Source organism: Sphaerodactylus townsendi, linkage group LG05 (assembly GCF_021028975.2).
Source record: "Sphaerodactylus townsendi isolate TG3544 linkage group LG05, MPM_Stown_v2.3, whole genome shotgun sequence".
Classification (NCBI taxonomy): domain Eukaryota; kingdom Metazoa; phylum Chordata; class Lepidosauria; order Squamata; family Sphaerodactylidae; genus Sphaerodactylus; species Sphaerodactylus townsendi.
The window spans coordinates 12,188,250-12,199,545 of NC_059429.1; the positions used below are offsets into that span (position 1 = coordinate 12,188,250).

Sequence of the window (11,296 nt, forward strand, 5' to 3'; positions counted from 1 at the left end):
TTTGTGTGTATGTGTTTGCAGTCAATGCAGAGATGGAAAATAGGTAAGGGGGTGTATCTTGGATGTGAACAGTGTTGCTTGGTAAAAGCCTGAACGTCTTTAATGGGATGTAAAGGAGGAAAAGTTTAGTGATGTCCCCTGGAAGTTCAAAACACTGACCCACAGAGGGAGCTGTTTGCTGCGTCTCTGGTGGATTTAATGTGGCCACCCACCAATCCATCAGAGTCCAGTAATTTTGGTACTTTGGATGGAAAAGGATCTTTCTCTCAGAGATTCTCTGTTGCATCTTTACATGAATATACTAATGTCAGTCAGTCAGTCAAGTATTTATTGTTTGAGCCATTGGCTATAACAATACAGAGATACATGCAGTTAAAACATTTAAATTAAAACAATAACTTAGTTTTACATTAAAATATAAATTATTTGTATTCGCAATCTCTAGATTAAAATGCCCCATCAAATACTTTCCACGTCAGATGTTTTTGCAGCTTCTTAATCCAGTCTAAGTTAACCTCCGGTACTTTGGAACATCAGTTCAAACAGCTCTTTAAATACTTTGCTTGTAATTTCCTAGCCGCCAGGGCAAAGAGAGCCATCTTGTAAGAAACATAGGAATCAATATCAGATAATAAGAAAATCAGTTTCTCAACATCAGACAAAAAGCTGTCCTAGGTAGTATTGGCTCCCAAAACCTTTTCCTTATTTCTGAATATAAAGGACAGGAGAGTATGTAATGGAAGAGATCCTCGGGCTCTTGTTTTCCACAGATACAAAAGCGCTGAGAAAATGGTATTCGTGTGTATCTACCACTAAGCACTGCTGAAGGCATTGATTGAAATCTAATAGAAGTATAAGCTATTCTTAGGTTTCTTGTTAGTGTAGTGGTAATATACTAAGGTGTAAACAAACAAGTCTGCAATTTCGTACATTGGTTACAGAAAATACTGGTTCTCTTCCATAATTCTAGAATTACATCAGCATCTGAAATTATTTGGCAGATAATTCAAGATGGCTTAAAAGCAGTTTTTGCAAGAGGTAACGATCTTATAGAACTCCTGTCACGTGATATGGTGATAGTCACCAACCTCAATGTCTTTAAAGAGGATTAGAATAATGCGCAAATAAGTCTATTGTTGGCTGTTAAGCTCAGCTGTATGGCTAAATGAAACTTCCATGTACAGAAACAATCTATCTTGGAGCAGATGATGGGAATAAAGAGAAGTAGTGTGATTGTATGGTGAGACTGTCAGAATGGAACCTGGGAAACTCAGATTCTCGTCCTTCTGACATGGAAGGTTGCTGATTGATTTTGGGCAAGTCACACTTCCAGCCTAGCCCACTTCACTGGGTTGTTTTGAGTATAATGTGGTGGAGAGAGAATGCTGAAGGTTGGTTTCAACTCCCCATTGCAAAGAAAGGTGAGGTAGAAATAAAGTAAACATCAAGGACCAGCAATTGCTTCCCAGAGGTGCCAAAGGTAAAATAGAACCCTAGTCTCAGCCATGTTGACATTTGATTGATTAAGAAAAAAAAAGTTCAGGAGACAACTGCTTATACAAATATTTCCAAAATGGTGAATCTTTGTTTTCTCATTTTGGTTTGCAAGGTTCTAGTTTGGCCACTTGGTGGTGTTTTGGGAAAAGGATGTGTGTGTTTTTCTCTCCTTATTTTCCTTTCCCTAGATCAGGGGTAGGGAACCTTTAACACTCAAAGAGCCATTTGGACCCGTTTTCCATGGGAAAAGAAAACACTTGGAGCTGCAAATAATTTTTGACATTTAAAATAAAGATAACACTGTATATATTGGGCATTTTTACCTTTTACTCCACTCATTCTGAGAAGCGCATGGATGCACCTGCCCTGCTGTTCTCGCAGGGCGGGCAATGATGTGGGCCAGCTGCTCGGCCTTGCCGTCAGCTGAAAGCGCCCGCCTACCACTCGAACAAGGCTGGCGCAGAGGGGAAGCCCGTGGCGCTGCCCAGCCAGCCGCGGGCAATTGGTGCGCCCACCCTGCTGCCTGCAGGGCAGGCAAGGATGAAGCCGGCGGCTCGGCCTTGCCGGGCCCCGGGAAAGCACCCACCCCGCTCCAATGGGGCGGGCGAGAGGGGAAGCCCGCGGCGCGGCCCAGCCGGCTGCGGGCAAGGATGAAGCCAGTGGCTCAGCTCGTGGAGCCGCAGTGCAAGGGCAGAAGAGCTGCATGTGGCTCTCGAGCCGCAGGTTCCCTACCCCTGCCCTAGATTTAACAACCATTAGCTATTCATCTGCTGTTTCGCACTTTTAAAAAGGGGGCACATGAAACTGAATTTCTTCTTGACACCATAAAGAGAAAAGTTGCCATCTCTCTCCCACAATTCATAGATTTACTTGATAGCAGATAACGCAGTCTCTGCTTCTCAGAAAGTGTCATTAGCTGTTTCATCCACTGAGCGACCTATTTATTATACGCAATGGTATTTTATCAACATACTAAAACAGTGTGAGTTAAGGGGTCTTCTTGATCCAGACAAAATGGGCATTTTCATTCTTCTGCCGTTATTTATCTGCTTTGTATTTCAGCTCAGTCTGAAACATTAAACCTTGCCAGTTAAAAAAAAGCTTGTCTAAATTTGTGGATTTCTTACCAGGAGAAATATTCTGGCAAGTAAAAAGTACCGTTGAAAGGTATCTGGAAGAAGAGAGGGGCGTCCTTCCTTATTTAGAAATCAGCAAAGTGCTGACTCACCCTAGCAAATGATGCAAGGAGCTGAAATGACTTGGCTTCCTCCAGAGAGGGTGTGAGTGAATCGGGAGCAGCAAGATAAAAGTCATAGGGATGCCATCTTCCAGGTGTAGCTTATCTAATTATGCATGAGGTAGAAAATGTTGACAGAGAGAAATTGTTCTCTCTTTCTCACAATCCTAGAACCAGGGGGCATTCATTGAAAATGCTGGGGGGAAGAATTAGGACTAATAAAAGGAAACACTTCTTCACGCAACGTGTGATTGGTGTTTGGAATATGCTGCCACAGGAGGTGGTGACGGCCACTCACCTGGATAGCTTGAAAAGGGGCTTGGGCAGATTTATGAAGTTGATCTATGGCTACCAATCTTGATCCTCCATGATCTGAGATTGCAAATGCCACTACGAGTAGCAGAGTGCTGGACTAGATGGACTCTGGTCTGATCCAGCAGGCTAGTGACAGAGATCAGTTCTCTGGAGAAAATGGATGCTTTGGAGGCTGGACTCTATGCCATTATACAATGCATCCCTGACCTCATCAAACCCTCCAGCTCCGTCCCGTCAAAAAACTCCAGGAATTTCCCTACCTGATGTTGGCAACCCTTGTTGTATTATGCTATTATCCATCTGTTATGTCTTTCTAGGGTTGCCAACTCCACATTGGGAGGTTCCGGGACATATGGGGACAATAGAGTCGGGGAGAGAGCTCAACAAAAATGTGACAGCAGAATCCACCCTCTGGAGCTACCCTTTCCCCCGGGGGGAATTGATCTCTGTAGTCTGAGGTCGTTTCCCCACTTACCTGGGTGAGTGGTTGCTGTGTGCTACTCCCAGTGCGCGTCATTTCTGACGTGCGCCTGGGCTTCCCCACGACCCCGCGCTCTGCGCGGGTCATCAAAAGGCCGTTTCAAAAGGCGCCAGGAATGTCACACGCTGAGGGGGCGCGACAGTGGCAGCATCGGGGCGGCTGCGTTGTCGCCGCCCCTGTAATGGGGAGTGCCGGGGAACCCCGCGCTACTTGGGGAGAGTAGCGCATGTAACCCCCATGCTCAGAATGGGGTGGAGACTCAAAGCAGCAAGAGGCTGCAGACCTCATGTAGTTGGAGGAGACAAGGCTACCAGACTCGGACCTTGGTTTTATAAGCCCTTAACACCTTGTTAAGGTAACTGTAATATTGTTGGGAACTACTGGGAAGGTAGTTGTTTGTTTTTGCTATGTTGTAAATGTTGGAGTTTATTGTTTCAGGGTTTCTTTTTATGTTTGTAATGGGTGAGAGTTCTCCTGGAAACCTTCATCATGTTGAATCCTGTTCATCAAGCCCTTGGAGTCTTCAGGAGCCAACCCACTTGCAAAGAAGAACTGGACTTGGCAGTATCAGTAGACTGTAAATTAAGGACTTGAAAATGCAACCTGAACAGGACCTTGAAGTGTGATGTTAAATGTTGATGTTTGATGTTATATGTTAAGAAAGTAAACCATTTTGTTTTTAAAATTTGTTGTTGCAAACTCATTCCAAGTTCTGCCCCACAGAACCCACAGTTAGAGGTTACACACGCAGCAGCAGGTAAGTGGGGAAACGCTCAGCACAGTTGAAATTCTGGGGAAATTACAGGTCCCACGTTTTTATAATCCCTCTGACATGGTACATTCCTGGAGATTTGAAGGTCGTGCCTGAGAAGAGCTGGGTTTGGGTTTGGGTTTGGGTTTGGTAAAAGGTCTGGATTCCATGTCCTACCAGGAGCGTCTTAGAGAACTAGGTATGTTTAGTCTGGAGTAGAGGAGGTTAAGGGGTGACATGATAGCTATGTTTCAACCTTTGAAGGAATGACATGTTGAAGAGGGAGCAAGCTTGTTTTCTGCTGCTGCTGCAGAGACTAGGTCAAAGATTCAAGGTGCAGATAAAGAGATCTTACCTAAACATTGGAAAGAACTTCCTAACAGTGAGGAGTGTTCGACAGCAGAATACGCTGCCTTGGAGGTCTCCTTCTTTGGAGGTTTTTAGAGGCTGGATGGCCATCTTTCAAGGATGCTTTGATTGTTTTTTTCCTGAATGGCGGGGGTTGGACTGGATGGCCCTTGTGGTCTCTTCCAACTCTATGATTCTATGGTTTGGGGAGGAAGTTCAGTAGGGCATGCCGCCATAGAGTTCACACTGCAAAGTCGTTGTTTTCACCCAGAGAACCAATCTCTGTAGTCTGGAGATCATTTGTAACTCTGGGGAAAACCCCAGGCTGCAGGTTGGTAACCCTAAACACTCCTCAATAAAGTTCCATGATGGCTTAATAGAACCCCCATATGAAGGGGCAGTCTACCAATGAATACAGGCTGCTGAGAAGGCAACAGGAGAGAGAGGTTTGGCTGCATTGACCCTGCTTATAAGTGTTTCTGGTTGATTACTGCGGGAAGTAGGGTGCAGAATGAGAGCCACTTGTAGTACTAGTCTAACACATTATGACTAGTACTAGGGAGATAGGATTGCGAACTCCAGGTAGGGATATTTGTGAAGGTTTGGAGGTGTACCCTGGGGACGGCCCGCAGTAGGGTGTAATACTATATACCAGGGGTCCCCAAACTATGGCCCGGGGACCAAATGTGGCCCCCTGAAGGCATTTATCCGGCCCGCCAGGCATGGCAGCGATAGCTCCATTCATGTGCAGTGGGGGCTCGAGGGAGAGGAGGAACTGGCCCTTAACGGCTACTGATTGCGGAAGCCATACGATGGCACCCCCCAAATCTCCATGAATTTTCTGACCCAGAGTTGGAAACCTTGATGTGGCAACGCCACGCACTTTCCTCTCGGCTACTCCACCTGTTGCTAAAAGGCTTTCAGCTTGTTCCTCACTCACTCCTACTTCGCATCAGCTGTTGGTGAATCGCTCGCTGGCTGCTAGGGAGGAAAGAACCCAGGAAGATACCTGATCCTGGGTTAGATGGAATGCTTCATTGGGAAAGTTCTGCTTTTTTTTTTTTTTACAGGGGAAGGTATTCCACAGCCTCCCCAACAATATTTGGAGCCCACCCTGTACTTGACATACTTTGGTCACTGTTCTAAAAATAGACCATGACAGAAAGGCTGAAAGGTGAAATCAAACATTTTACAATCATTTGTGCATAGGAATTTGTTCATAGTTTTTTTTAGTCCGGCCCTCCAACAGTCTGAGGGACAGTGAACTGGCCCCCTGTTTAAAAAGTTTGGGGACCCCTGCTATATACACAACCCTCCAAAGCAGCCATTTTCTCCACTGAAATTGTTCTCTGTAGTCTGGAAATCAGTTGTAATTCCAGGAGATTTCTAAGCCCTACCTGGAGGTTGGCAAGGGGGCTCAGAGACACAGCCCCTTCCGCACACGCAAAATAATGCGTTTTCAAACCACTTTCACAACTGTTTGCAAGTGGATTTTGCTATTCCGCACAGCTTCAAAGAGCGTTGAAAGCAGTTTGAAAGTGCATTATTCTGCATGTGCGGAATGAGCAACAGATTCTAATTTCTACTGTCACATGAAGCTCGCTGAACAACTTTGATCCAGGCCTCCTTCCTCTCAGCCTAACACACCGAGTCACAGGGCTGTTGTTAAAATAAAATGGGGTAGGTGTTTGTAAACAGCCAAAGAAAGGAGAAAAAAAAATCCAAACCCAACCTAAAAAAGAAACCAGGAACCAAAAAGTCTAATGAAGTGTATCAGTCTAATAAATATCCATTAAAATATTAAATGTATATTTTATTGCACGGTGCTGTATTTATAGCAATAAAAATAACTGTACATAAAAACCTCAATAGAAAATATGCATCTATATCTAAAAACATACACAGATCGCAATATCACAAAAATACATCAGAAACAACCACAGCCTCAATGGTAAAGATACAGTATACACAATATCTCAGAAACGTAGCACAAAAAAAGACACAACGCGTTTTGACCCCACTGGATAGTCTTCAGAGGTGACAGAACAACTCCCACACACAGAACTACTACCCTGTTTCCCCGAATATAAGACATCCTCTGAAAATAAGACATAGTAGAGGTTTTGCTGAAGTGCGAAATATAAGGTATCCCCCAAAAGTAAGACGTAGCAAAGTTTTTCTTTGGAAGCATGCCCGACGAACAGAACACAGAAAAAATAAGACAACCCCTGAAAATAAGACATAGCGCATCTTTGGGAGCAAAAATTAATATAAGACACTGTCTTATTTTCGGGGAAACACGGTATCAATCTGTACAATTTAATTTATATCCCTGTATGTTTTATATGGGTCCTGCAAAAAACAAACAAACCCAAAACATTAAAAACAATAAATTCAAATAGATCTTTCAGGTTGAAATTGCAAAACAAAAGGACGGGTCTAATTACTTACAAAAACAAAAATTAGCTAACGCCAGTGCAGGGGAGCTGTTATCTGGTTCGCCTGCCCCGGCGGTTTGCCACATGTCATGACCCTGAATAATCCGATTACTCTTCAGGCTGCTAAAAAAAAAGCAGGCTGTGTCCCGTTTCCTTGGCTGCCGTGGTTTGGAGAGTGGCAGAGGGGCTCTTTCCCCAAAAAGCAGGTTGCTTCTGGAGCTGGGCTTTCCTCGATCCTTCCAGAACAGGCTCCAGCTTTCCAGCCTTGTTGGGAAAGCTCCAGCCCGGTCCGAGCCGCTGTTGCTGGCTGTTGCATCATCTTTGAAACAGTGCCAAGGACTTCCCCTCAGCCTGGGTTGTAGGCGGGCGGAGGGAATATAAAAGGCCGACGCAGCTGCCAAGCCAGCCAGAACTGCGAGCCAGCGAGCCAGCAAGCGAGGGATTTTTCCACCCAGCAGTGCTGTCTGTCACCATGGCCAGCTACAGTCGTGTCTTGCTGCGGATGCTCCCGCTGCGCCGTTGGCCGTTGCCAACCCTGGGCCCTGTTTGGTTGAGCGATCCCCAGCCAGCCTGCCGGGTCCTGTGGCCGTCTGGCCACGGCCTCGTGGACCGAGTCGTGGCCGATGTGGAGAGGCAGATGCAGGACATGGAAAGGATGACCCGGGCCTTCTTCCAGGCCTCGCCTCTGCTGACGTGGGAGCGCGAGGAGCAAAGGGAGCCACGCAAGGAGTGTGCCACGGAGGCCGCGGCGAAGGGGGCGCCAGAAGGGGATTACCGTTTTTCTGTGGACGTGGCGGGTTTTTCCCCAGAGGAGGTGACCGTGAAACTGGATGGCAGAAAAGTCACCGTGACCGCCAAGCGCCAGAGGGAGAGCGAAAGTGAGGAGGGCAGCTACTGGCAGGAGCACCAAGAGCTGAGGCGGGAGACCCTCCTTCCTCTCGACGTGGATCTTCAGGCCGTCTCGTGCTCTTTGACCCCGGAGGGGCAGCTGTGTGTCGAGGCACCGCGGGTGGCTTCGTCCACGGCCACGGAGAAAGCCATCCCGATCGATGTCCAGTCGGCAGCATCAAAGAAGCCCAATGGGGAAGAGAAAGAACTGGGGAGTGACCAAGAGGTCAAGCCAAAAGATACCTGAAACCCTGCCTGATACCTGCGGACCATCCCCCAGCCACGGCATGGAAAACCAGACTTGCAGTGCAGACAAGACTTTGCATGCACTGGAGACTCACCTTTTGACTTTTCACCAGTTTGGACTCTTTTCTGTATCAGGCTCATCCAGGGCCCTTATTTACTTGTTTCCGTCTATGTAATAAACCATTTATTTTTCAACAACGACATTCTCCTGGTTGGATTGTTGAATGGAGTTTTTTTTCTTTTCTTTTCTTTTTGGAGTTAAGGGAAAAGAGGAGGTGGGGATTGGGTGGGATTGGAATACCAGGAAAGAATGTGTACATTAGGAGGTGGACCAGGTGGAATTTAACAGATTGGATGATTATTGGGAGGTTGTACTTATGTGTTGTTACAGAGTCCGGGAAGCAGCTTTTTGAACAGTAGTCCTACTGCCTCTCAGGGTTGTTGTGAGGATGAAATGGAAGAGAAAAACCATGTGCATCATCCTAAACTTCTCAGCGAACCCATGGTGACCCAGGCTCTGATCACATCTAGGCTAGATTACTCTAATATATAATGTGTTGCCAACCTCTAGGTCAGTGATGGCGAACCTTTTTGAGGCCAAGTGCCCAAATTGCAACCCAAAACTCACTTATTTATCGCAAAGTGTCAACACAGCAATTTAACCTGAATACTGAGGTTTTAGTTTAGAAAAAACAGTTGACTTCGAGGCATGCTTTACTCAGGAGTAATCTTGGTGGTAGTTGGTGGCTTTGCTTTGAAGCAACCATGCAACTCTTCCAATGGGTGAATCACGACCCTAGGAGGGTTTACTCAGAAGCAAGACCCATTGCCAGAAACCGAGCTTACTCCCAGGTAAAGGATCGCGCTTTAGTTCTTCGCATGAAAATCAGTCGTTTTAACAGTGCTTAACAGGGTTACCTACACTGCTCCCCCAAAACTAGGTCTTAGGTTTAATGCTAACAATCAACCCCAGCGGCCCCAGCCAGCCTAGATGTGGGGGGGGGGGGGCACTCTGTTTACACATGCCCACAGAGAGGGTTCTGAGTGCCACCTCTGCCACCCGTGCTATAGGTTCGCCATCACTGCTCTAGGTGGTGACTGGAGATCCCCTGATATTACAATTAGTCTTCACGTGACAGTTTCCCTGGAGATCTATATTGCCTGCTTTGGGAGACAAACTCTGTGGGATTATACCCCATTGAAGTCCCTCCCACCAGCAGTGGGATTCAAATAATTTAACAACCGGTTCCGGTGGTGGGATTCAAATAAGTTATCAACTGGTTGTTTACAAGCACCATTTGAACAATCGGTTCTGCCGAAGGGGTGCGAACCGGCTGAATCCCACCACTGCCTCCCACCCCAAACCAAACCCTCCTCAGGCCCCTGCCAAACTCTCCAGGTATTTCCCAACCCAGGGCTGGCAACCTTAAATATGTCCTCTGCCGAGCTGCCTTTGCAAATTGCCGGAAACTTCACCTGGCCTAAAATGCAGCAACCGGGTCATTTTCAGGGACTGGATCTGGGCTGAAAGATCTGCATTGGGTACCTATCCATTTCCAGGCACGATTCAAGGTGCTGCTTTATTGAAGACTGGGACTGAGGCAGGGGCGTAACAAGGCAAACTGGAGCCCTGGGCAAAACCTGAGTTGGATGCCCCCCCCCAGGCGGCCGCCCCTCCATGACCCAAAAAAAATTTTTGTACCAGGTCATTGGTGCCTGCAGGGGGTGCATTTTTAGACATATCGGCACCAAACTTTCAGGGTATCATCCAGAGACTGTTCTGATGATAACCCCCAAGTTTGGTGCAGTTTGGTTCAGGGGGGCCAAAGTTATGTACCCTCAAATGGGCAGCCCCCATCTCCTTAGTTCTTATTGGAAAGAATGGAGGATGAGGCACCCCCTTTGAAGGTCCATAACTTTGCCCCCTCCCAAACCAAACTGCACCAAACTTGGGGGTTATCATCAGAACAGTCTCCTGATGATACCCTGCAATTTTGGTGCCGATACATTAAAAAATGCACCCCCTGTAGGCCAAAATGTGAAAAACAACAAAAAATAAAAACGGATCGCTCCCATGCCATGTGACTCAAGATTCTGATGCCCTGGGCAATTGCCCAAACTGCCCAATGGATGTTATGCCCCTGGACTGAGGTATATGAAGGCCCACCTGTTCCCATAACGTCCAGCCTGCCAACCAAGATCTTCCTCAGAAGCCCTCTTCTTTGTGCCCCTGAGGTGAGGCAGGCAGCAACTAGAGACAAGGCTTCTCTGGTGGGGGCACTGGACTTTCGGAATGCTCTCCCCTTTGTGGCTCGCTTGGCACCTACTTCACTTCCTTTTAGGTGCCGGGTCAAATCATTCCTTTTGAACCCTGTCAGGGTTTTATGTTTTTTAGCTATTTTATGCTCTGCTCCTGCCCTATCCTATTTTCACAGTCATCCGGCAGCCGTCTGTCGGCCATACTGCTCCAGGGTGGCTTGTCTGGCATCACCCAGAACCCCGGCCTTTTCCATCACGACTTTGGCTCCTGAAGATGTGAGGGGGCCCCTCCTTGGAGACTTTCAGGAGGCGCTGCCAGGCCTTTGGAGGGAGTCTCAATTGGCAGGAATCTTCCAAAGAAGAGGGGAGAGATTTAGCACTTGCTGTTTTATTTTCTGTTCTATTCTGTTCCGCAGAAAGACGATCCTTCGGTCAGTCGAGGTGCAGCGGTTGTGAAAACTGCATGCTCACGCATTAGAATGTAGAAGAGAAGAAGCAGAGTTTGGATTTATATCCCCCCTTTCTCTCCTGCAGGAGACTCAAAGGGGCTGACAATCTCCTTGCCCTTCCCCCCTCACAACAAACACCCTGTGAGGTGGGTGGGGCTGAGAGAGCTCCGAGAAGCTGTGACTAGCCCAAGGTCACCCAGCTGGCGTGTGTGGGAGTGCACAGGCTAATCTGAATTCCGCAGATAAGCCTCCACAGCTCAGGCAGCAAGAGCTGGGAATCAAACCCGGTTCCTCCAGATTAGATACGCGAGCTCTTAACCTCCTACGCCACGGCTGCTCCTGAATGTAGTCCTGAATGAATATGAAAATTATCATTTTTACGCGCTG

At 47.1% G+C, this 11,296-nt stretch overlaps 1 protein-coding gene across 1 annotated transcript; it reads left to right on the top strand.

The window, feature by feature from the left end:
* The first annotated feature begins 7,457 nt into the window (after positions 1-7,457).
* On the top strand, positions 7,458-8,399 carry LOC125432602 (heat shock protein 30C-like). The gene has a single exon (XM_048496320.1). The coding sequence runs from the start codon at positions 7,540-7,542 to the stop codon at positions 8,200-8,202; it is 663 nt and encodes a 220-aa protein (XP_048352277.1). The 5' UTR covers positions 7,458-7,539; the 3' UTR covers positions 8,203-8,399.
* Positions 8,400-11,296: the final 2,897 nt, after the last annotated feature.

Coding starts and splice junctions, on each gene's coding strand:
- LOC125432602 (XM_048496320.1), top strand. CDS start 7,540: ATGGCCAGCTACAGTCGTGTCTTGCTGCGGATGCTCCCGCTGCGCCGT.